The sequence below is a fragment of the Diadema antillarum genome, unplaced genomic scaffold (genome assembly GCF_040938485.1).
Source record: "Diadema antillarum isolate AM-2024a unplaced genomic scaffold, OU_Dant_1.0 seq00000333_RagTag, whole genome shotgun sequence".
Classification (NCBI taxonomy): domain Eukaryota; kingdom Metazoa; phylum Echinodermata; class Echinoidea; order Diadematoida; family Diadematidae; genus Diadema; species Diadema antillarum.
In genome coordinates this window covers 683,559-711,293 of record NW_027271349.1, presented here as the reverse complement: position 1 = coordinate 711,293, position 27,735 = coordinate 683,559, and the positions used below count along the sequence as shown (strand labels likewise).

Genomic DNA, 27,735 nt, shown 5'->3' with positions numbered 1-27,735 from the left:
TCGAGTGTTTTTAATTCCGCGGAATCAAGACATCACGCACAGGAACATAATGGCAGGCAAAAATATTAGCGTACTTGTATTTTCACGCTAGATTCTGGTTGCGCGAAATGCGCGAAAATTTCAACACCGTGAAAATTTCCACTCTTACAGTACCGTATCCAACTTTCGTGTAGCACTTTTGTCTTTGAGATACGTGTACATTTACTCAATTGTAAATGTACCAAATATGGAACTATGGCAAAGTTTTGCAGGGTCCCTTTGTATTGGTCTCTCCCTCCCTCACTTGCATTGAAGTTGAAAATGAAATTGAAATGAAAAATTGAAATTATTTTCAGTTTTTAAACTATGATTGAATCATGCATGTTTTGTTACATTCCATTTCGCCTGTATGTTTGTTATATTCCATTTCTTCTGTATGTTTGTTTTGTTCCATTTCTCCTATATGTTTGTTATATTCCATCTCTCCTGTATGTTTGTTATATTCCATCTCTCCTTTATGTTTGTTATAATCCATCTCTCCTGTATGTTTGTTATATTACCATCTCTCCTGTATATGTTTGTTATATTCCACCTCTCATGTATGTTTGTTATATTCCATCTCTTCTGTATGTTTGATATATTCCATCTCTCCTGCATGTGTGCTATATTCTGTCTCTGCTGTATTTTTGTTATATTCCATCTCTCCTGTATGTTTGTTATATTCCATCTCTCCTGTACGTTTGTTATATTCCATCTCTCCTGTATGTTTATTATATTCCATCTCTCCTGTATGTTTGTTATATTCCATCTTTCCTTTTATGTTTGTTATATTCCATCTCTCCTGTATGTCTGTTATATTCCATCTCTCCTATATGTTTGATATATTCCATCTCTTCTATATGTTTTTTATATTCCATCTCTCTTGTATGTTTGATATATTTCATCTCTCATCCAGAACTCCTGATCAATGCCCAACTGTGGTGTCCCTCCTGTCAGAGAGTTATAACCCCCATGTCCGATATGGAGCAGCCATGGCTCTCGGCATTGCGTGTGCTGGAACTGGAAATAAGGTTTGTGATTGTCAAAAAGAACCAAAAAAATACATCAAAATCAACAAACAATATAGCTAGAGAGACATTGTGTTTTGGTATACCTGGCTGCATTATGTGACAAGTAATATCAAGTTTAATGGAACTTGTAAAACTTTGTGAAATCTACCAAATACTTTCAACTTGACTTGCAGGAAGTGTCTTTCATGTAAAAAAATAAAAATATGTGGCATTTTCAGCTATATGAGATTCCAATGTTTCATTAAGAACTGTCAGTCTGTCAAAAAAAAAAAGAATTATGATAATGACATCCATTTTATGTCTGTGTAGATTTAAAAGACCTTGTTTTCCCTTGTACAGGATTACAAACTATGCTGCATTTTTTTTTTTTTTTTTTTTTTGGGGGGGGGGGTAAATTTGGAAGCAAAGGCGTGTGAAACTTGTGAATTTTTTTGGGAAAAATTGACTCCACACCACAAAACCCGTGGTTTCTTGGCAGTATAGACTAGCACAATGATACAATGGACAATACGCTTTGCTAAAGACCACAATATGCTTTTAAATTCTAACATAAAACTTCTTATTATTTGTACAATTTTTGTTCTAATTACTGAAATGATATGTAAATGACACAATTCTCTGAATTATAATACACTTGAAAGGTCTTCTCGAAATATGTCTCCATTGATATCATATATATGTAACTCCTATCATGAAAGAAAAGTTATGTATTGTAGTCTTCTGCTGATGATGTTTAATAGAAAACTGTTGGTAGGCCATGGACATTTGATTTTAACATTTTATTTGTTTTCTTTTGCAAAGCTTCCAAATGATGCCTTAAATATGTAATTTGTCATCCTGATGTCACATTCTCTTCTCCTGGCATTCTGTGTTCTATGTTGTCACCAGGATGCGCTGAGTATCTTGGAACCTATGCTGAACGATTCTGTCAACTACGTGAGACAGGGCGCCCTCATTGCCTCGGCCATGGTGCTGATCCAGCAGAATGAGATTACATGCCCAAAGGTAAGTCTCTCTCTCTCTCTCACGAGTTGCATTTGATCCCAAGTCTGTCTTCTTTTGCTCATATTCCAGAGGAGTGTTTCATAAAGTTGTTCATAAAGTTGTTCATAAAGTTATGAACGACTTAAGAACGACTGGTGATCAGTTCTTGTGCTGAATTATTGAAATTCTGATAAGTATAGCACATCAGAACATGTTCCAGTCGTTCTTAAGTAGTTCGTAACTTTAAGAACAGCTCTATGAAACACCCCCAGGGCCCTGTTTCATGAAGCTGTTTGTAAAGTTATGCATGACTTTACGAACGACTGGAATACGAAGTGCCAATATGTGTGCCCATTTTTTTCCCCTACAGTTTAAAAATGTACGATTGTACATATTTCATCTACAGTTGGGCAAAAATACACTTTCAACTAAAAATGTGTGTTGACATGTAAGAATAATCATTATCATCTACAAATCTGAACTTTAGCTATTGAAATTAACAATTATTAGGAAACCCACTTGGTTTGCCATATTCCAGTTGTTCATAAAGTCGTGAAACAGGGCCCTGATGTGGCAGTCTTTACATTCTTTTTTAATAGATACTATTTGAGAGCTTGTAATTATTGATGTTGCAAAATATGTGTTTATTAGTGCACTAGTATATAAACTGTAAAGCAAGATACACACAGCATGAAATTTTCGTGAATTGAAGCCGACAGACTTTTTCATGACATGAAATCTTCGCGCATTGCCACTGGCATTCAATGCATATAGTGAAGACAACTTTCGCCTGCATTTTAATTTCACGAATCTTGATAATGTGCACAAGGGTTTTTCAGGTGATGAATACAGGCCTTGAAATAGGATTTTGGAGGGGCAAGGCCATTTAGAAAAGGGCACTTAGGTCAGTCAGAGGGGCACCAAGGCCACATTGGAAAGGGCATGTTGGGTGTTTATACGTGATGTGAATGCCCCATAGAGCTGTATGCTATCGACCGTGCTGCTACACTCCAGCAGCGCATGCACGCATAGGATCTCTCCGCAGCAGACGACGTTAGGCAGTAGGCCATACACAATACGATGTAGGTTCTGTAATACAGTACGTTCTCAATGCATACGCCGCGCTCGCTTTGGAGCATTTCCGGCGCCATTTTGCCTTGAGCATGCGGGCATGAGTACAGAGCGAGAGAGATGGCAATGCTCGCAGCCGTCCGACGTGACAGGCCTGGCATTTTTTAGCATGGCTTGCGACCACTTGCTATGGCCCGCCACTGCCTAGCTAGTAACTCTATGGCCGCTGCGCTGCGTAGGCAGTCAGGACGGTAAAAGCCGGTCGGGCGTACATGTACGTACACGTCGTCTCGTATCTCGGAAAGATACTTTGAGTTTGAATCAGATATATTGGGACGCGAGTGAACTGAAGGTATGATATTTGAGATCAGGAAAGTTGTTCAAGCTTATTAAAGTGTAGACTTTGAGAAAGGGCATATTATACGTCATAAATAATAACGTTCATTCTAAAAGGGCACCACGGCCACAAGAAAAAGGGCACATTTTTTTTGGCCGTAACTTTGATCAAGGAAAAAAAGGCATTGCGGCCAAGGAGAGGGGCACCGACGGCCATGGCCATCGGTGGCCGTCGGTTAATTTGAGGCCTGTGAATATGTAGAATTTAATTAGACACTATATTAAGAATGTTAAATGGGCCAAGATGTGGAAATGGTTGTAAAGGAGGAAATACTTTATGTGTATGTACAGCTTACATCTTCCAGTATGTAAAAATTCAGCTTGCTGCTTTGTAAAACAATGGAAAACTTGCAAATGAAATGAAATGAAAGAGAACAGAAAGTAATAAAATACTGAGATGTGATGCCCTAATAAACCATTTGGCTTTTTTCCAAGTCACTGTTGAGGAATTTTGTTGTGAACCTGCTGGGTTGTGTGTAGAGGTCAGGTTAAAGAAACAAATCAAACAGTGAGATGGCTGAGGTAGCTAGAAATGACAGAGAATGACTCTTAGCCATGAGGAAAGGATAATGGGTCCTTGCTCTTGGCTTTATTACAGGCAAAGAATGTCAAGGATTGTCATAAATAGGGGCAAATAATCAATTATTGATGCCTATTTTTGCCTCATAAGCCCTTTTTACACTCGTGTTTCTTAACCCTGTACTTTCTCTGACCCAGGACTATCGTTAATCCCGTACCAATTTTTTCAGCTTTTTACACTCGCCAATAAATCCCGTACTAAGCTCTTGTCCTGGGCTAAAGAGAAAACTGACCTTTTTACACTCGTATTTCTTAGTCCCGTAGTTTCCAAACCACATGAATATTCATGATTACAGTGTGCATTGTACAAGTACACGCACGCGCCGGCAGCACTTGATTACCTCGTTTCTGATTGGTCAGTGGGGGTCGGACTTCATCTCCGTCGCTTAGCCCCAGATTATTTCTTCGTTGTGTTTACACTCGCTTGCTTGACACCGCAATTGCAGGGCCAGATAGTACAGGATTATCGGTGGGGCTAGCCCACTTTGGCAAAAACAAGTGTAAACAGAAAGTGGGCTAAGGAAAGTCCAGTACCAATGGTGGGGCTAAGGCCCCCCCCCCTTAGCCCCACCATTGGTACAGGACTAAGCAAAAATTTGCAAGTGTAAAAAGCCTTTCACATGAAGCTGACCTCGCCATTATTGACTTACCACTTACCTGATGATGCTGCACTTTTACCCCAGGTATTATAAAACTTTTTCTTGACTTTCCTTGTTAAAACTTTTATGTTCACATTTGCGCAGTTTCAACTTATTGTTGATACACAACAAAGATGTGTACAATTCATTTGAAGACTGAAGAAACATAATACTGAAGCTATATGTTGAAGATAGTTTATAGCTCTTTTTGATAACTGTAAAATGAAACTTGTTTGTGTGATGGTGTGACCTACATGTCGTTTGTTCCACCTTTGCCATCTTTCCTGGATAAAATACAAGTATCCATTCCATTCTTGATGTCAGTCATACAAGTACTTCTCTGTTGCGACAAGATACTGCCATTCCATGAATTAAAAATCCCACCAAGCCGTAATCCAAATGAACAAACAGTCAAGCGCTCTGCAGCCCACGAGCCGAAACTCGTCTCTGTTACCATGGCGATGAAAGAACTGATACAGTTACAGGCTTCTGTCTGTTTCTGAAGTCAAGGTGATCTGGTTTTTCTCTGAATGTCTTCGTATAAGTTGAAGCCAAATTTGTCTGTATACAACATAATAAAAGGGTGCGATTCTACATGTGAGCGTATTGACATGATATACAATATGTGTGAGCTATATTTGTAAGCATTGTTAATCATTGTTATCATTCTCATTTGCATAAATTACCAATCCTGATGGTCTAAGTATCCTTATCCAAGGTTTGCTGCACTTTTATTTTTTGCAAGAATTTTGTTTATCAAGCCAGAATTGTTGGTCGCAGCAACTTGCAGAAATTGTTTCGTTTTGCCGTCTTTCTTTTGATGATAAGTTCATACCGTGTAATTATTCATGTTTGTACAGTTATGTACCAGAATTTCTCTCATCATGCATGCTCCTGCATCATACACTCCTTGTGAGGTTACAGCCATGCCATACTGATTCTTTGACCGACTTGGCAGATTGCACATTAAAATAAAGGCATTATTGACCATTTGCAGATGAAACAAAAACCCAGCTTGAGTGCTTCAAAGTAGCTCTAAAATGTGAGTTAGGGATAGAAACCACCTATGTAAAAATGTTAATCAGTATAATCAATGCGAAGTATCATTGAATATACAAAATGTGAACCATAGTTATAATAATGATAATAATAATAGTAATAATAATAATACAGGGTACTTATAATGCGCCAATTCCAACTAATGTGCTTCTGGAATAAACCATCTGCAGTTATGGTTTATTGAGAAAAATAATGATATCTCCTTATATTTTAGGCCTTATTGCTAAATTTTTAAAAGGTAGGATGTTTTGTGATACAACTGACCTACACATATGCTTGAAATGTGATAACTCAAACATTTTTAAAATCACTGCTCCCAGTGGTAAACAGGACCTTTAAGACATAAAATCTCTCCCCCATCAAAGTTTGTGTCTCATCATGAATGGCTGTCATGGTGAGAAAGTGAATTACATCAGTAGTTAGGATACGTCAGGATTAACACCGTATAGATTTTAACACTCTATAGATTTTAACACCCTGTAGATTTTCATCACGGAAAAGTGGTGTGACCTTTCAAGGTACTGTATGTGAGAACTTCTATTACAAAAAATGGTCTGTCCTACACTCTTCTCACCATTAATCATGATTGGATTCTGCTACCTTGTGTAAAGCTTGATGTGGATGCATTGCAGCAATCATCAGTGAAATCACTTAAATATGTCAGAAATTGGTTCTCATTGATAACGGATTACACTCAACACTCTCTTTGCATTCTTGTTATCATGCTCTGAATCCCCACCTCCCTTTTTATTGCTGTCATTACAGAGGATTAATCTCTTTCCAGTCCTCTAGGGTTCCATCAGATATTTAGAATTAGCCATGAGTAATACGCTGACACATGGCAAAGCTGGCATTGGTAGCTTCTTGGATAAGGAAAGGAAGCCGTGGAGGCGGAACAGAAAAATGAAAGGAAAAAGGCAAACCCTGACGCTTGTCACCTTGATGAGGGGCTGTGTCATGGTTTCCACAATTGCTTTCAATTACACCATGTGTGTTGTCACTAAGGGCTTCTAACTTGCCCCAATCAAGCATTGTGAATGAAAGCATGAATTGATCAATTGCAGATAAGTTTTCTTGGTAATTATGTCAGGGATGCTAGTCTTGCATCAAGCTGTAATAATGAAAATACCCATCAGAGGTATATTTTCACCTCATCTAGATTATATCATATCAGGGGGATGTTTCATAAAGCTGTTCTTACAGTTATGAACGACTTAAGAACGACTGGTGATCAGTTCTTGTGCAGAATTATTGAAATTCTGATAAGTATAGCACATCAGAACTGATTACCAGTCATTCTTAAGTCATTAGTAACTTTAAGAACAGCTTTATGGAACACCCCCCTGATGCAGGTAGTGATTCTTCCCCCTTTTTTATCATCCCGGCTGACAGCTGAAATGGGTTTCTCACTGACTCTGTCTGTCCCTAGTCTTTGGGGCTAGAGCTCTGCAGGTCTGATGCTAATTTGTCCTGAGCTATGTTAGATTACAACTGCTCTATGGAGTGGCTAGGTCTAGGAACCCACTTTGAGCAGTGAATATATTTAGGACTTTGATGCCACATGTAAGTTTTGTTTTGGTTTTTTTTTGTTTTTTGATGGGGGGGGGGGGACAGAATTGCCAATTTAAAGAAAGCTGAAATCTTTTTTTTTTTAATCTACCACTCAGAAATGATTCATTTTCCTGAGTTAAAGCTTTTTATTCTTCTACAGTGACTACTTATGATTAGAAAATACAAAGTAATTGCAAAATAGTGAAATATTTTATATATTGATGCTTTATCATGTCTACATTGCACGCATGCCTGAGGATGTTTGGATAGAGATTGAATTTCCTTTTTTTGCAATTATGTGAAACATGAAAAAAAAAATTGAGAGGAAGAACTACAAGTTTAAATGGATAATAGCACATTGCAAAGTTATTGTGCAAATACTTGCCATGGCCAGCAATTTGAATGAGTACAGTATTCATCGCATAATCGGGACAGGTTGGGAGTAGCAAACACGGCCCCTTTAAGCGAGGTGCCCGATTTCGCGATGAGTACTCACCATACACTAACGGCATACGACATGTACATGTAGTGCACACACACACACACACACACACACACATGCAAACTGACGTACTGTACATGTACATGAATACACAACACGCTACCCCTCGGTGCGACCCTCCAGCTCTCCCTGCATTCTCGCAATGATGTAGAGTAATCGCAACCGGGTTCGATTCTTCTGTCAAACACGCGTGTACACGTAATCAATGTCAGCTCATAGTCTAGATTCATAAATCGTTACGTATTCGCACATACATTGAACCCTTCTCATCTTTCACGCTCTCCCTCCCACTCTCTCCCCCATTTCACTGAATACGTAACTGTTCATAGCCCTCATTTCAATCACGTAACTTTTGCCAAGTCACAACTGAGGAAGATTGTGACGTACACACAGATCACAGTGTACAGCTGTATTGAAAGTTGAAACCAAAGACAGTAGATAACAAGATACGAAGGCGCGCGATAACAATGGACTTTGCCCTCAGAGTGTATGACTGAGATTAAACAACGCACACAGCCTGGGCTGTATGAGCGAGGCATGTTTTTTATTGGATGTGAGTCGAGTAGGAATTGCAAGCGAGCACATGGCTTTGCTTATGTAGGGGAGAAGAATGTTCGCGAAGGCGTGTGCTTTGCAATGACATGGATACTTATACACAGCGCTTTCGTGGCTATGCATGTACATGTACTGGATGGACGGAGGTCAAAACACACCAATCTGAAGCTTGCTTTGTAAGTTTGTTGTAAACGACAACTGATACGGAATCTTTGAAATATTGTTGTGGTATTTTGGTAGATTTTTTGTGTAAAATATTAACAAAATCAAAGATCGCTAGAAGAAAAATTGTCCCGTTTATCAGAGGTCCCCGCCCGATTATCCAGTGAAAATAACGTGCGTTGGAAATGTTTCTGGGAAGCGTATATCATTTAAGCGAGGATCCCGATTATCAGATGCCCGATTATGCGATGAATACTGTATTAGGTTCTTGTGTGATTCAGTTCCATGTTTGTTAGTATCGGAACAGGAACAGAGCTTTCTCAGCTGTGTGGATTTACAAGGTCTACTCTTTTATTCTGAGTTGATTACTCTGATGTCAGTACATAGAAAACCTTGTCCTTGAATACAGCATTTATTCAGGGTCCATGTTTACTGATAGGAAACAAGAACAATGATTTAGGCAACCTGTTAATCCTCCCTGTATTCAAATTGGCAACAGTTACATCTTGTGAATGACAATGTAAGTCCGGTCCTTAGAAGCACTGTGTGCATTTCCAAACAAACCTTGCAGTAGATAAATGCTTTGTGAGAGTGTGTTGATCTCCTTTGTAAATATTCACAATTATGGCCGAGTTGGGGGTGCTTCCAAAAGGGACCCACTCTTTGCACCTTCAAAAGACCCATATGTACAGTCTCTTTAAAAAAAAAGAAGAAAAAAGCAGCCTAACAACGATAAACAAAAACAAGATGAAAGCACCCTCCGGTGTACCATGTCTGAGGTGGAAGACTTTCAAACATGTTTTCGTTTACTGCAAGTAGAGAATAGGTTGGAGAGTGTTTTTAAGTGTGTAAGGTACAGAGCAATACAGCATCTCTCTAGTCAGGAATTTATCACTTTCATCACTTCTTGGAATCAAGAAAAGATGAGCTGAATGCTCTTTTTGGGAACAGCCACTCTATGCATTGTGAGTGATAGACATAATAAACAAATGTGAAATAACCTTCCCTCAATAAAACAGCCCCAAGCCATGAAGCACAAGTATGGCAAGCAGAAAGCTTCTCTTATTGTGAGCTTAATTTCATCTGACCATCATAATTTCAAGATTTTCTTCTTCAATTATGATTCAAATACAAGTGTCAGTGTGTAGGAAGGTGAAAGATTATCACTTTTCTGGATTGGTTATTATATACTGCAGCCTTATAACTTTATAGACTTTAAGCCACTAACTTATTGGAGCTCCCTTTTTTTTTCTGGCTCTAAACCAAAACATCGCAGGCACTCATGTCTGAGGCACTCTGACCTGTAATGATGTTTGTTTATTCAGCGCTAAATATCTTTTACAGGTTCACTTGACAGAGGGATGACGAAGAAATTGTTATTCTACGCGACATCAGTCATTGCCCTGGTATCAGTCATTTCCCATTCACAACTAGCCTGAAGGAGTCAGGGCTCAAATACAATGTAGACAGAGTTTGATTTAATGAGGTCATATCTTGCTATAAGCACTCCGATGGGTGGATATGAAGGACTTAGCCCAGATGTATTGCATGTAGTCCACAAAGTGATACACCAGGGGAACTTGTAGCCATCTTCAACCCTGAATGCTGTGTCATTTGTGTTGGTAGACCCCAATTCACACCCACAAGATGATCAATGCTGCCTTTAGTTTATTCATGATCCAGCAGACATGCGTCTTCATACTCGTTATTTTTGTGATGACTGTAAATGACCAGTGACAAGTGGAATTTGTGTGGGAGTGCTTTCACAAGCATCTCTCCAAGGAGGTTGGGATGGGATGGGGGGGGGGGGAGGGCCTACTAGGCAAGCTGGCATAGTACAATGTACCTCCTTGGTCTCTCCAAATATCACCCACAAACTGTTTTCCTGCCCTGGTTGTGTTCTTGCACTCACAATGGGGGTGTGCTGACTTTTGATATTAACCTTCCTGTAAACACTACCCTGGCAAGTCATTTACAAGGTGTGAAAGGGTTCTGTGTTTACCTCATGGTGGAATGCTGCTTGAATGGATTCATGCATGCAAGTGATGTCTGACTTTGGGCCAAGATTGATGATAACTTACTCTTCCACCAGACGTATCAATGGACTTGGTTAGCAGGGTAGAAAAAAAATTTTTTGTCCCCGCCGAACGAGTTCGAGCAGGGGACTATGAAACGGGCTCCGTACGTGTGTGTGTCCGTGTGTCCGTCCGTCTGTCCGTCCGTCCGTCCGTGTGTCCGTGTGTCCGTGTGTCCGTGTGTGCGTCCGTGTGTGATCAAAATCTTCAATTTGCTACTTCTCTGTCATTTATGAGCCAATTTTGATTCTGTTTGCTTTATATGATAGCACTACATGGGAGCTTTGAAACTTCTACACAGAATTTCAGTCGTGACCTTTGACCTTGACCTTTGACCTATATTGTACATTTTGCTACAAAATGCTACTCCTTCGCCATTTCTAACCCGATTTCGATTCCGTTTGCTTTATGTGATGGCGCTAGGTGAGGGCTTCAAAACTTCTACACAGAATTTTGACCTTTGACTTCTTTGACCTTTGACCTTGATTTTTTGACCTATATTGTACATTTTGCTACAAAATGCTACTCCTTCGCCATTTCTAACCCGATTTCGATTCCGTTTGCTTTATGTGATGGCACTAGGTGAGGGCTTCAAAACTTCTACACAGAATTTTGACCTTTGACTTCTTTGACCTTTGACCTTGATTTTTGACCTATATTGTACATTTTGCTACGAAATGCTACTCCTTCGCCATTTTTAACCCGATTTCGATTCCGTTTGCTTTATATGATGGCACTAGTTGAGGGCTTCAAAACTTCTACACAGAATTTTGACCTTTGACTTCTTTGACCTTTGACCTTGATTTTTGACCTATATTGTGCATTTTGCTACAGAATGCTACTCCTTCGCCATTTCTAACCCGATTTCGATTCCGTTTGCTTTATGTGATAGCACTAGGTGAGGGCTTCAAAACTTCTACACAGAATTTTGACCTTTGTCTTCTTTGACCTTTGACCTTGATTTTTGACCTATATTGTACATTGGCTACAAAATGCTACTCCTTCGCCATTTCTAACCCAATTTCGATTCCATTTGCTTTATGTGATGGCACTAGGTGAGGGCTTCAAAACTTCTACACAGAATTTTGACCTTTGACTTCTTTGACCTTTGACCTTGATTTTTTACCTATATTGCACATTTTGTTACAAAATGCTACTTCCGGCGGGGACATATGTTACGCACTGCGTAATTTCTACTTTTCCTTGTTTTTCTTGTGTTTAATTGGCAGTAGTTGATAGGTCAAATATTGAGGTCAAGTATGTCATTGTGCAGCAAATCATGTCATATGACCATCACTCAAAGTCATATCGTCATTTCAGGACAGGCAATGGGCAATTGAGAAACTTTTACATACACTTGATTTTATGTTTTATGCAATTAGCAACATCATATCAGAGGCCATATGAATTTCGAAAATGATACATGTGAGTGTATTTTGATCATACCATGTTTGTATTCTTACCTTCGACATCCTGAAAGAAGGTTGTTAGTCATATGAAGCAAACAAACACAAAAACAAAGAATCTGACCATTGAAAATCTAGAGGGAGGAGACAAGCTTGGTAATGAAGGGACTCAGTGCAGGGCAGAATGGCTGACCAAAGACTGGTCAAAAAGAAGAGTTGTATGCACTTTTGTCTTTCTGTTGTTCAGTACATAAACACAAAATTTGATACATTTCTAACAAATCTAATTTCAGTTTGCCCCTTCTGTCCTTTGTTCTTCTTCCGTCTTCCTTCTGTTGGCCATTTTCTTAAATTATCTCTCCGTTACCTTGTTTTATTCTTAGCAGTCCAAAATTTCTGCATAAATTATAAAACATTTGTTATTTTCTCACAAGCACACAAGATGCTTGATTATGCGGTTTCCATAGTGACATGGGGGTCTCTGTGTAGTCATAGTTCTAGGTGCAGGTGATCATCACCCACTGGTGTAACAGTTGCCATGACGATTGGATGAATACTTTATCAGGTCACGTCAGGGGGTGACTGGATTCTTGCTCTGAAGGCAAATAAAATGGATTACAATGATAAAGAAAGTGGAGTCCTCAAGAATAGGTCACATGTAATGAAATGGTTGATCAGGGGAATTGTAACAATTCCTCAGAATGAGATTCTGAAATCATCACGTCCCTTGTACGGGTTCCACAAGCTTTCCACAGACAGTGAGGCAATTGATCCCCTCGATCTGGAACGGGTTGTAAAATAATGACTTGGGGAGGTATTTAAATCTTATTCCATATCAGAAAAAAAAGTTCAGTAATTACAAGGTTGTCATATTTTGTGCAAGCTCTTTTAGTGTTTGCAGTTTCTTATTAGTAGACAACAGGTTAAAATTGTTCAAAGATAAACATGAATAGATCGGTAGAGGTAGGTCAAACCCCCTCCAGATGCTGCTATAAATGAAATGTATATTGAATGTCTCTTGGCTGCCCTAAATAATGGTAGTATCATCTTTTTAAAGCTGTAGCATAAAATCACTAATATTTCTGTGTGGATGATTCAACTACACCATATTGAGTGACTGTTTTGATATGTTTTACGAGAACAGGAAATTCCATGTTTGACAGCAAATCATTCTTCATTGTACTATAGTGTTGTTCTCATTGCACTAAAAATGACACGTTTTGGGGGTCTGGATTAGGATCGCAACCCAAATTTAGACAGTTTTACAATGAGAACAGAAATTCCTTTTTTTTTTCACAAGATTTGGGTCATGTCGATGGATCAAAATTACACAAATTTTTGTGATTTTTTTTGGCAAAATGATGTTCTGTTGTGCAGTGAAAATGGTGACTGCACAAAATTTTGAGATTTAATATCTCACAATGAATAGTGTGTGTGGCTCCTTGCTATTTTTACCATGCTTTGGTGTACCGTGTTATATTGAATTGGCCTTGAGACATAGACGAGTTGTGTGAGCATACCATTTTAGAACATGGGCAGGTCACCTCTTCACAAATAATGCACGATCCAAAAAGTTTCAATTTTATTTTTACAGTGAGAACGCTGAATCAAAAGACGTGACCCTGATCGCGACACAAATTTCGAAATGTTTGCAACGAGAATGGTACTAGTATGTGACTCTCACTGTTGAAAAGATTTGATTAATGTTTTTTCCCCTCTGTTTCCCCATCTTTCCACACCCCTTCCTCAGGTGGCTCACTTCCGCAGTATGTACAGCAAGACGATCAGTGACAAGCATGAGGACCTCATGGCCAAATTTGGTGCCATCCTGGCCCAGGGCATCATTGATGCTGGTATGACCTCCCCCATTCCTGCAAATGTTTTATCCTTTTTTTATGTCTTTATTGAAGAAAAAACAATACATACAAACAAGAACAAAACAGTACATGCATTATAATTTGATACAACCAATAGTAAATGCTACAAACCACATTTCTGTGACTTGCTTCTCTATCTTTTTATTATAATTCATCATGATCAATATTATTATTTCACAAGGTTGAATGTAGGGTTTTTGGTCTCATATCTTTGTATATTTCAGTGGGAGACTTATCAAAATCCTAAATATTGTTACCGGTAAATTAATCATTAATACTTAATTTGCACCATTTTTAGCTCACCTGAGCCAAAGGCTCAAGTGAGCTATTGCGATCGCCCTTCGTCCGGCGTCCGTCGTGCGTCGTGCGTCGTGCGTCGTGCGTCGTGCGTCGTCCGTCGTCCGTCGTCCGTCGTCCGTCGTCCGTCGTGCGTCGTCCGTCGTGCGTCGTGCGTAAACTTTTTACATTTTCATCTTCTTCTTGAAAACCCCACGACCGATTTTCATCAAACTTGGCAGGTAGCATCCCTAGGGGGTTAGGAACTCAATTTGTTAAAATGGGCACCATGCCCCACCCAGGGGGCCCCCAGGGGGGCCCAAACCCCCCAAAATTAAGGAATCTGTAAAAATCTTCTTCTCTAGAACCAGAAGTGATAGAGCTAAGTCAATACTATGAGTTAGTACATTGATGACTGTAGTTTCAAGTTTGTTCATGGCAGAATCAGGGGTGCCCCCCTTGGGACCCAGGGGAGGGGGGTGGGGAAGGGTTCTTATGGGGCCTAAATTGTACATTTTCATCTTCTTCTTGAGAACTCCATGACCCATTTTCACCAAACTTGGCAGGTAGCATCCCTAGGGGGTTAGGAACTCCATTTGTTAAAGTGGGCACCATGACCCACCCAGGGGTCCCCCAGGGGGCCCCCAGGGGGCCCAAACCCCCCCAAAATTAAGGAATCCGCAAAAATCTTCTTCTCTAGAACCAGAAGTGATAGAGCTAGGTTAATACTATGAGTTAGCACATTGATGACTGTAGTTTCAAGTTTGTTCATGGCAGAATCAGGGGTGCCCCCCATGGGACCCAGGGGGGGGGGGGGTGAGGAGGGGTCCTAATGGGGCCTAAATTGTACATTTTTATCTTCTTCTTGAGAACCCCATGACCCATTTTCACCAAACTTGGCAGGTAGCATCCCTAGGGGGTTAGGATCTCAATTTGTTAAAATGGGCACCATGCCCCGCCCAGGGGGCCCCCAGGGGGCCCAAACCCCCCAAATGAAGGAATCTTTAAAAATCTTCTCTAGAATCAGAAGTTATAGAGCTGAGATAATACTATGAGTGAGTACATTAATGACTGTAGTTTCAAGTTTGTTCATAGGAGATCCAGGGGTGCCCCTCTTGGGGGTAGGGGGGGGGGGTGGTTGGAAGGGTCCAAATGGGGGCCTGAATTGTACATTTTCATCTTCTTCCTGAAAACCTCATTATGGATTTTTGTCAAACTTGGCAGATAGCATCCCTAGGTGGTCAGGATCTCAATTTATCAAACTGGGCACCATGCCCCACCCAGAGGGCCCCAGGGGGCCCCAATTCCCCCAAATTAAGGAATCTTGAAAAAATTGGGCCCTTATTGTACATTTTCATCTTCCACTTGAGAATGCCTCGTCAAATTTTGGTAGAGCTGTGAATAATTTAGATTAGTGACTGCGTGAAAGGTGAACTTGCGATACTCAGGTGAGCGCTAGACCCGCGGGTCTCTTGTTGAAGTTTGCTGTTGTTGTTGTTTTGGTTTTAATGCCATGTATCACTCAGAATTGAGTATTTATGCCAAAGATTATTGTAAATGTTAGTGTCAATTTGAGCAAATTTGTATACTTTTTTATTATTGTGCAGATTGAATGAATTTTATCACTCCCATCTAATTTCACTTTAAACAGAAAACAGCGAAATTCAAAGATACCAATTTAAAGATTATCTGGAGTAAAATTCCCCAGGGACTACACGTGTAGATGGGTTGAAAAGTAGAATTTCATGAGGAAAATGCTGACAACATTTCTTTCTCGTTCTAAAGACTCATGTGACATGGCCTACAGTGGGAAATTTAAACTAAGCTGTCGTAATCCCATAAATGTAAATGTGCTGAGGTAAAAACCCTCCTTTATGTGTTGCTTGAAGGTTTGCATGGTGAAGTATAAATGAGGGAGAAAGGTTTGCGGTAACACCATGTGTATGTAGTCCTTGTAGGGATCATTGTGTGACAAAAGAAGGGCCTAGAAAGAGGAGGTTGAGGAGGGAAGTGACATAGGCAGAGTGTAAAGAAGGCAAATAGTGACAAGTGGGGGTGGGGGGGTGTTTAGTGAGCTGGAAGTAGAAGTCGCACTTGTGGAGACGGAAGAAAAGGGGTTCTACTTTGTTGCTCATGTTAAGAACATTCTAAAATAACCACTTTAGAATGCATGAATGAAAGGATCAGTTGAATTCATCTCTTTTAATGCTCATAGTTAAAAATAAATCTGATATGTGTTGAGGGCATTCATAAAGAATTCATCCCATGCCTGGTGAGAAAATGTAGGATGAGTATTAAACGAGTCATGCTCAAAACAAGTGCCAGTAGAAAGCAGGTGACTAGTCACTCATGTGAGAATGATGACTCCTACTGAATATCTTGGATGCCTTGGTATTACCTGGGCAATCAGTTGGCCATGACTTTCTTGAAGTGTGTCTGATGGTACGTAAAATATGAATGCCAAGTCACTTTTGTTTTCCTTTAGTCATGCGGTTAAAGAGTCTCTCGCGGTCCATTTTCCTTTAATCTCGTTCCAAGAGTTTAGCAGTTAAAAATCATAAAGTCCCCACAACCCCCCTCCAGGCTACAATGAGGCAAATACATGTATTCAAAGAGTCTTGAGGTGGGTTAGGATTGGAAGTGTCAGGGGTGTTAATTGCTGAAAGAGTCTTTGACCTGGGAGTGGGGAACTGACCAAGACTTGCTTACGTCACTGTACACCTGCCTCTCAGTGACCAGCGGGTGGGAATGGACAGGTGTAGATCGTGGTGACGTATCCAAAAGATAGTTGTACTCTCACCACTCTGACCAGGGCATTGCAAGAATGCTACCAAGGTCTGGATTCGAGGATGCCAACTTTAATGACTCTTTTTCTTCAGTGATTGGAATGATGGGTGGCATGTTATGAATGGCTTACTCTTTCCTTAGGGATTCATAAATTACTTTATGAATCTGGTGTTCCCTAGTAAATGATGGTCGACAGAACTAGACATACAAGGATGTTGTGGAACTGATGATGTTGATTATATGTGACCGTGCACCTCAAAACGAACATAAAGTCGCACACACTGATTTTGCGTGAGGACTGAAAATAAGTGAAATGGGTCAACCTAGCCGAACTTGACTTTTTCATATTTTCTGGAAGAGCGGGTCTTCTTTTACATTATGCTAAAGTTTGGTATCATAAAACGGGCGGGAACGTGTGTTTTTTTAGCAGTTTATTTAGAACATTTTTGGTAGAATAGTGATTAGGTGTGTCTTTAGAATCCCCTTTTCATTTCTGAAAAACCTTGTCCACACTCTTCACTTTCAACTCTTATAACGTTTGAAAGGATAGTGCTACTGCTTTGAAAGTTGGCATTAATTATGGACAGGTTGTGTCAATGAGGCATGCTTAATTTCAGTTTAATCTAATAATCCTTTTATTGTTGTTACTCTGGTGGTTTACTTCCTGTTTTTTGTCCCATTCATCGCACAGCCAGCACGGTTTGGTAAAGATTTTAAAGCGCTTGAATAGACACTGTACTTCAGAGCCTCTTTTCTCAGTTCACACTTTCCCTGAGTTTGTACATTCTTTCCAATATTTAGATAGGTTAGGAGAGTCCATTTGATTTGAGTTATACATCATTTTAAAGCTTAAAGTCTGCTCTTTCAGAATATGGTCTTAACTAAAAATTCATGTCTGGCGACTTTTTGTTTGTTTTGAGGTGCAGGGTCACATATTCAGTTTGGTGTTGATGCTGATGAAGCTGTTGATGAGTATGATGATTATGATGATAATAATGATGGTGAAGTTGGTCTTGTTTTAGTGTATAAATATCGAAAAGTATTATTTTCCCCAAGGTGCTTTAAATATATTTTGTATGCATGCAGTACTCCATCCTCCCCCACAGTATCATAGTACACATAGAAAACAGTTATCTGAAGATGAACCTTCAAAGTTCAAGCTGTGCTTTCTGCATGTAACATCACAATATCGTTGGGGTTCCACAAGATTGCCAAATGAATGGCAGTCCCAATGGCATTTCCAGAACTCTTGCTGTTGAGCTGATATCACAGTATTTGCAAGGGCCTAGTCTGACTTTCAAATAAGTTATTGCTTTGAACCATATATCAAATTAAAACTCTAGATCTATTTAGGAACATAATGGACTTTATTTTCAGAGGTTAATTCTCCTTTCAGTGTGAATTGGCTTGAATAGTTTGATGTCCATTCTGGAAATTTGTATTGTGAATATGCTTATCACAGCAATACAAAACTGCAAGTAATTGCATTAATGTATTTTTGAAAATATTGTTATTTATTGAAAATATTGTTATTTACCAAATAGGCCAAAGCAGTTGATTACAAAGAGAATAAGAGGTGCAAGTTGATACCACAGCTTGATGATATTAAGATTTCGTGTTGTTGTTGTTGTTGCGAGATGATGGTATTGGTGAGCGGAGTGTTTCATGTAATTTTGATAGAGGGGAAGTGAAATGATTCATTTTTTAAATGTGACTTCAGTCAGGAGGCCCAAGATTTTATAATGTATTCAGACTTTCAGCCTTTTGCTCGGCACATCAATCACTGGTGTGAATTTAAGTCAGGAGGCCCAAGATTGTATACTGTGTTCAGACTTTCAGCTCATTGCTCAGCAGTCTGACAGTAAAGCAATTTATGAGTAATGAATTAGGTGCTCTTGCTAGCTGCCTGTTTGGTTACTCAATGTAGTACTGATGCAGTGAATCAGCCCAAGGCATGTGTTGTACGTGCCATCCGGAAATGCCAAGGAAGGACATCTATGTTTCCCTACTCTCACTAGGAAGCCCCATTCACAGTCAGAAATTGAGCTCAAGTGGTTTTGCCTGTGTGTGCGAAACTACTCAGTAGAATTGTTTGAATGATTTGCATTATGTCACAACAAAATATATTATCATGTAATGCCTACTGGTAAGATATGAGTGAGGAGAAGTCATATCGAATATAAAGAAGAAATGTGACAGTGCACTTCAAAACGAACATAAAGTCGCACACACCGATTATGCGTGAGGACTGAAAATAAGTGAAATGGGTCAACCTAGCCGAACTTAACTTTTTCATATTTTCTGAAAGAGCGGGTCTTCTTTTACATTATGCTAAAATTTGGTATCATAAAACGGGCAGGAAAATGTGTTTTTTTAGCAGTTTATCTTGAACATTTTTGGTAGAATAGTGTGATTAGGTGTGTCTTTAGAATCCTTTTTTCATTTCTGAAAAACCTTGTCCACACTCTTCACTTTCAACTCTAATAACTTTTGAAAGGATAGTGCTACTGCTTTGAAAGTTGGCATTGAATATGGACAGAATGTGTTAACGAGGCATGCGCAATTTCAGTTTAATCTAATAATCCCTTCATTGTTGTTACTCTGGTGGTTTACTTCCTGTTTTTTGTCCCATTCATCGCACAGCCAGCACGGTTTGGTAAAGATTAAGCGCTTGAATAGACACTGTACTTCAGAGCCTCTTTTTTCAATTCACGCTTTTCCTGAGTTTGTGCTTTCTTTCCAATATTTAGATAGGTTAGGAGAGTCCATTTGATTTGAGTTATACATCATTTTAAAGCTTAAAGTCTGCTCTTTCAGAATATGGTCTTAACTAAAAATTCATGTCTGGCGACTTTTTGTTTGTTTTGAGGTGCAGGGTCACAAATAAAAAATCAGTAAATCCTAGTTGCCCCAAAGATGGAAATAATTGAATTAAAGGACAAGTTCACCTTCATAAACATAAGGATTGAGAAAATGCAACAATATTAGTAGAACACATCAGTGAAAGTTTGAGGAAAATTGGACAATCGATGCAAAAGTTATGAATTTTTTAAATTTTTGTGTTGGAACCGCTGGATGAGGAGACTACTACAGCTTGTGAGTCATATGCGTACAACAGTATAAAGAAAATATAAAAGAAAATTCAACATATTTTCACTTTTTTCGCATAATAAAAGAGCAATTGACTTGCCTCTTTCTAAAGGCAGGGGGAATAATATTACCCATAACATTTATCGGTAACGAGTCAGGGGAATGTGTACTTTTTTTCAAAAGATGGAATTTTGTGAAAATCTCTTTATATTTTCCTTATATTGTTGTACGCATGTGACATCTAAGTTATTCATACACTGCAGTAGTCTTCTCATCCAGCGGGTACTGCAAAAAAACTTCAAAAATTCATAACTTTTGAACGGATTGTCTGATTTTCCTCAAACTTTCAATGATGTGTTTTACTAATATTGCTACATTCTCTCAATCCTTATGTTTATGAAGGTGAACTTGTCCTTTAATGATTGAGTATTTGTTGGCATTGAAAAGCCATACTAGTGTTAGTAGCAGGTTTACCAATACACTACATTACCTTAATGCTTTCAAATTCTCACTCTCCAACCAGTTTCTTTGCAAATGTGTTTTATCAGAAATGCAGCTCAAATGTTACAGTTTATTTTGCAAACTCGCAGATGGCCAAAGTCTGAAAGCAACTATAAGCCTAACCAATTCATTTATTTTGGGAAAGAAATAAATTTAGTTTGATAAAATTGTATAATTTGATGATAAAAGGTTAATTCTTCATTTTTCATGGCAAAAGCACTTTCATTTTGCCAGCACTCATTGGGTCTAAACGCTTCCTCGGTGCCCATAATAATAATTCTAATGTTACAGAAACAGTTTGATGTGGATGTACTAAAATCCATTACTATCGATCAGACTTTATTGGTGGGGGGGGGGGGGGCAGTTCTGGAGCTAACAAGGGGCGCAGGGTACCCTCAGACTTCTACCTCTTCTTTCCTGTTGGTTGCCATAAAATGTCTAGACTATTAATTATGTCATGAGCCTAATGAGATGGACCATGGAAGGTTTCTATTTCTGTCCTGCAATCATCCCATGGTATCCTTAGAGGAAAACACATCATTGTCTGGTGTCTTACAACCAAAGATATTTGCTGCATCAATTTTCACATGATAGTAAAGGTGTTCAAAAGTCATGACAATCTTCTACACTTGTTTGGTTCATGTGTTAAAACCATCAGATGTGAAATGAGTTTGAACCAACCAAGCAAAAATCTTCATTAATGATTGATACATTGAATTTGAAGGAATTTAGTTTGTTTAGGAATTTGTAGCTTTGTCGAATATCAAGCCCATTTTTCCTGTTTCTGATTCCTGAAATGAATCTCACAGACCGAGAGAGAAAACTGTTAGCCATATTTTCCTGAAGGTTGAAGGGTAATTTTGGAAGAAATTTCTGATAGAACCATTTCATCTCTCCTTTCATCAAGCTTTCCTGTTGACAATAATTTAGGCTTACATGAACTCACACAGACTTTATTGCAAAATTTATAGTAGAGGTTTGCATCATTTTTTTTTTCTGACCCAGAATGAATTGTGTCATTTACGTTATTAAACCTGGTACCTAGCCATCTATATGGTTAACATTTGAAAAGCGTCATCTTTGTCTCAAGCAATGAAAGTTAATGTGGTTTCATCAGCACTGCTTATTTGTATTTAGTCTGTAATTTTTAGTTTAACAAAACCCTAATTTTCAGTCTTATTAAATTGTTCTGTAATACAGTTGAAAACAAAAGACATGTGTGTCGTAAGGTCATTAACTATCTAGATTGCTGTCTTGACTGGGTAGGTCTGTTCTTTTGTGATGTGTGAGGAAGATAAATGGAGTGAGAACAATTTTAAAGACCTATTGTGAATTGTGTTCTATTCCTGAGGTCCCTCTTATCAATTTCAATGTGGCTATCCCCATCTTAAATTCTTGATGTTTGTCTCTTTGTTCATTTTACTGGCAGAGATTGAGATTGAGTGGACAAAATTGTAATCTGAAACATGTCAAAAACGTCTGCATACAGTCAAACCTCTCTTTGTGGTCACCTGTCTATAGTGGCCACTGAAAAATCCCCCAGAGAGAAAAGTCCTGTTAAAGGGGATGGCTAGTAACCGATCAGTGGGAATCAGTGGGAATGCTGAGGGATGATTGTTCCAATCCTTATGGGATTCATTTATAAGAGTACAGTATATATCTATTGTTGTGTGAAAATTATTTGCTTCAGAATGGTCTCATATTCAAGTAATGTGCAGATTAATGCCCCGTCACTGACCAGGCACGCTAACCTGGAAACATTAAACTGCACATTACTTGAATATGAGACCATTCTGAAGCAAATAATTTTCACACAGCAATAGATATATAATGTACTCTTAAATGAATCCCACAAGGATTGGAACAATCATCCCCCAGCATTCCCACTGATCAGTTACTAGCCTTCCCCTTTAAAGACCCTGTCTATAGCGGCCACCTGTCTATAATGGCCACTCTTTTTGTCTCCCTTGGGTGGCCGCTATAGACAGGTTTGACTGCACTTTGATTTGATTATAAGATGTAAAATATATTATCCATGACATTATTTGATGCCCCCCAGGTGGACGAAACGTGACCATCTGTCTGCAGTCGAGGACCGGCCACACCCACCTGTCGTCGGTGGTTGGGATGTTGGTCTTCCTCCACTTCTGGTACTGGTTTCCTCTGGGTCACTTCCTCTCGTTAGCCTTCACTCCAACGACCGTCGTGGCTCTCAACTCCGACCTAGAGGTCAGGTTTGAATTTGAAACGCGATATGAAAGTCGTCACTTCAAAACGAAATAGGTGATACACTGGGGGGGGGGGGGGGGGGGGGGGTCATGAGATATCAGTCACCCGTGATCGACAAAGAAAAGGATGTTATATATAGCGACTTGAAGTTATATTGTGATACATTCGTGAAGTCGAGTTCTTTGTGCCTACATAATTCAGATCAAATTGTTTCTGTCGTGCAACCAAATGTAAATTCCGTGCGTGTGTCTGCGTGAGCGAGTAAGTTGATTTTACAGGCTATCTACATATATTTTATAGCGTATCACCTAATTAATACAGGCAACTTCTGTTATAACAAAGTCCCCAGGACTGGCAGTTTTCTTTCATTATATCAAAACGTTCTAATGGAACCATAAAATATGTGAAAATATACATGGTATAGATGTTAATTTGAGTTTTTACTTTGTTGTAACAAGTAGTTTGTTAAATAACCATGTTTGTTTTGACAGGAGTGCACTATATAACCTGTTTAGGCGCATGTGGGACACAAGTTTCTGCTCGATAACCTTCTGGAACTGCCCTGATTTAAATATGTTAGTAGCCCTACATACAGGAAAGATGGCGCAACATTGGAGGGAGTCTCAAGTCATGGTTTTAGTGGGATGGAAGAGGATTTGAGGCCAATATGGGGGTGTGGTCATGAAGTCTTATCAAAATGTCAAAGTTACTGCATTTCTTGCATCTTATTTTCATCATTATATTGCAAAATCTACCATTTGATGTGCAGATGCCTGTGATGGAATTCAAGTCCAGTGCCAAGCCATCCCACTATGCGTACCCACCCCCTCTGGAAGTACCCAAGGAGAAAGAGAAGGAGAAGGTAGCCACAGCCGTTCTGTCAATCACTGCCAAGGCCAAGAAACGGGAGAAGAAAGATGCAGAGGAGAAGATGCAAGTGGTGAGTCCTTTGCTCTTCAGTCTTTCTTTCTTATTTCTGGATGTACAATCTTGTCTGCAGTGTGTTCCCAAAACAGGTCTTAGTCTCCATCTATTAACCCATTGAGTACAATTCCTGAGTATACTCAGGCACGTATCTATAGGAAATGTTGTAGCAAAATCAGCCCATCCTCGTTCGGTTTCAACTCTCTTCATGTAACTGGCACATTTTTCTTTTCCTGTTTCAGAGAAGAGTTCCTCCAAATAGATTACGAAGGAGAGAGTAGGTTTAAACAAATGCATTGTGTAGTATATCTCAGACTTTGACTGTAGGGCTTTCCAGCATTCGCCAAATCATGTGTGTCTAGCTTGTTGAAATGTTACTTTTCGTGACATCTTTCCAAAGGAAAATGTATGACTATTACAGTAATCAAGTGGAGATGACACTTTTTTGCCTTCAACCTCAAGTGTTTTAATGCACCTTGTATCTTAAGATTGCATATTTGGAGTGTGAAAGCAATATTGCTGTGTAATGCAAAGTTTTCATGTATGTCTACTTGTTGCCATGGTGATTGATGATGTAGGATGATGCTGAGTCAGTGAAGGAGGAGGAAAAGGAGAAACTAGGCAAGGACAGCGAGAAGGAGAAGGACAAGAAGGACAAAGAAGGTGGAGACTCGAAGGATGCGAAGGAGGAAAAAGCAAAAGATGGAAAGGAGGAGAAAGGGAAAGATGGGAAGGAGGAGAAAGGAAAGGACGGGAAGGAGAGCAAAGAAGAAGAGAAGGAGAAGGAGAAGAAGAAGAAGGAGGAGGAGCCACTCTTTGAGATGTTGGGGAACCCTGCCCGAGTGATGACATCCCAGCTGAAGGTTCTCTCAGTCCCAGAGTCAGGCAGATACCAACCCATCAAGGCAGTAAGTCATCAGGAGGACTGTTGGGTGTCCACCTTCATCCTAAATATTCCAATTAATATAGACTACCCAGAGCATGAAGGTACTCTTGAGCCTGCCATAATAACAATAATAATAATAATACAGGGTACTTATAATGCGCCAATTCCACATAGCTAACGTGCTCAAGGCGCAGTAGAAAAAGTGAGTTATGCCATGTGTGAAAAGACTACAGAGTATACAGTAAACTTTATTGATAAAGTTTATGGCAGACTCTATAGTTTGTACTATTGTTACATTGACTGTTTGATCAATGACAAATCGTCATAAGGAAGTGATAGTGAGACTTCCGATATGTACGTTTTCTACCAAAATCATTTACACAATACATTTACTCTATAAAAAAAGTAAGTCAGATGCAGTAGATAGTATTATGCAGGCCTGTATGGAATGGATTTCATTAGACAAGCTTATAGACCGATCATCCACTGAAATTCAGATTATGGGTTAAAGAGAGATAGAGAGGTTTAACCATACTTGACCCTGACATGTATTTGTGACCTTGGATAGCTGGGTGACTCTGGATACAAAGATGACTTTGCATAGATTGTTGACTTCAGATACAAAGACGACTTTGGATAGATGGGATACATTGATTATTCAGATCGATGGGTCTTTTGATACTTAGGTGACAATGGCTTGATGGATGATTTTAGATAGATGGCCGACTTCAGATAGATGAAATAATTTGGATACATGGATGACTTAGGATAGATGTATGACTTTGGATAGATATATGATTTTTGATACACAGATGGCGCTGGAAAAATGGAATACTTTAGAGAGATGGGTGATTTTCGATAGACACATGACTTTGGATAGAAGTATGACTTTGGATAGATGAAATAATTGAATACATGGATGGCTTTCAATAGATATATGACTTTGGATAGTTGGATAACTTTGGATAGATGAATGACTTTGGATATATAGATAGCTTATGATAAACAGATAATTAACAGTGAATATAAGTTGCAATGCTCTGTGTGTAAAGAGACAAGTGATACTTGACACCATGATGTATTGTCTCTTCTCAGGCTACAATTGGAGGAATTCTCATGGTCAAGGATCTCCAAGACTCAGAGCCTCAGACGATTGTCAAAGATGTTCCAGGTGAGATGATTTTAGCAGGACTCTTCTTTGCAAACATGGGTTACATCGTTCACTGTATCTGGTGCTCTTTTTTCTCTCTTTCATACCCTCTTAGTCATTTTAATTATGTAGCTCGTAATATTACTTTTCCCATCCCCTTCTCTGCTTCATGAAATGAGGTTTTTGTTTCTTACCCCTGTCCCCACTTTTTTGGCTTAAGTTTTCAACTTCCATTATTGTAAATGGATCAGTGCATGTACTTTGCCTTATTTTTTGTTTCCTTACTGGCGTAAGTTTTGTGCTACTTTGTATGGTACAAATCTCTCTTGTGTATTAATGAATGTGTAAGTCTGTGGTTTGTCTATTTGTTATTGTGTTTCTTTGTTTGTAGTCTAGCCTGTCTAAGACCCGTTTCCAATCTTTGCCTCTCTCTAGCCGGAGGACCAAAGAAGGCAGAAGAGGAGGATGAACCTGAGCCCCCCGAGCCATTCGAGTGGACCGATGAATAGATGACATATCTGTTGCATGCCGGTTGCCATGCACCCATCACGTTGGTTTACACATGGCAACATAACAACAGAAATCTCATTCTTAATGATGTTGATATAATTATTGTCCATATTATGGATAATTCATTAATCCATGCTATATGATAGACTAATGAAAGCTGGACAGTGAAAATAAACAGAGAGCATGGGTAAGACTTTGTGTGAATACTTTTGTACATTTACTTCAGGCATTGTCAAGAATTGAAATTAACAAAGCAGTGATAAAAGTTTGTTAGGCAGAATATTGTCTTGGATGTTGACCTTTTGACCTCATACGCTTGCTTGGATTGTCAGTTTGATTGTCCTCTGTGGTTACTAGCTGTGATATGATTTGTCAGTGTTGAACTATAGAGAGGCCAACGCTATAAACACATGTTAAATTGTCATATTACTTCTGCTGTCTAAATTTTTTCCATAAAGAAAGTGCAATTTGAATGGATTGTAGACTTCATTATCGTTCTTCAAACTTTACAGCCTGGCAATGACAAAAGAAATTTCTGCCATTTGCCCAAATGGGCATTTGGGCTAGGAACCCAGACTTTCACAGCCATGTACCCATTAATTTTACTTGCCCAACATGAGTTTTAGTTGCCCTAGACTAGCAGGCAAGTGGGTTTTGTAGCATTGTCAACTTCTCACTTGACACTGCTTAAAACAGGGCTGCAGAATTAGGCAGCCTGGCAGTTTCAGCCCCCACCCCCAGTTTCGGCTGTTAACAAAGAAATTGAATGAAAAAAAAAGTCCAAAAAAGTATATTAAAGAATTACAAAATGAAACCCATGAAAAAATTCCTCCCGTCAAAATGGGGGGGGGGGGGGGGGGGGGAATACCATTGACCCAACCACTACCCTTGACTCTCTTCCCCCCCCCCTCCCACATACACACACACACTCAGAAATATTCTGCAGCGCCTGTAAAAGGCAATCAGGATGGAGAATAGTTAAGAAAGCAGTCACATGTGAATAGAGTTAGAGGAGAGAAATTTATCCCATCTCAACGGTCAGTGGAGTGTATTGGACTTGACTCAATTTATTAAGGGTGTGCATTTGAGCTATTCTGTACCATGGATGCCAAGATATGGATTCATTCATTCATTCATTCATTCATTCAATGTCGGCATGGTACATGCTTCAGCCAGGACTGTTCTTAAGCATGTCCGTGCAAAGATAAAAGGAAACAGAGATACATGTGTATTGTATGCATGCATTCAGAGAGAAAAAAAAATGTACCAGTCCTTTCCTGGTGACAGAGTATCTTTTGTCTACACAATCTCTGTGTCATTTCTGCAAGTCACAGGTATACATGTATCAAATTTGATATCAAGGAAATTTTTATCCCATGGGTGTTACATAAACGACGTAAGTATCACTGTCTTAAAGTGAAGTAAACGTGTGGATGGCAAAGGGATTTTACATTTCTATGAGGTCTAAAGGGAAACTT

At 39.2% G+C, this 27,735-nt stretch overlaps 1 protein-coding gene across 1 annotated transcript; it reads left to right on the top strand.

Moving 5' to 3' along the window:
* The first annotated feature begins 971 nt into the window (after window positions 1-971).
* Window positions 972-26,256, top strand: LOC139730757 (26S proteasome non-ATPase regulatory subunit 1-like). Its single transcript, XM_071641618.1, has 8 exons — window positions 972-1,049; window positions 1,938-2,054; window positions 13,778-13,880; window positions 22,618-22,787; window positions 23,557-23,727; window positions 24,290-24,619; window positions 25,693-25,768; window positions 26,183-26,256. Exons 1-8 carry the CDS (start codon window positions 1,011-1,013, stop codon window positions 26,254-26,256), a joined length of 1,080 nt encoding a protein of 359 aa, XP_071497719.1. The 5' UTR covers window positions 972-1,010.
* Window positions 26,257-27,735: the final 1,479 nt, after the last annotated feature.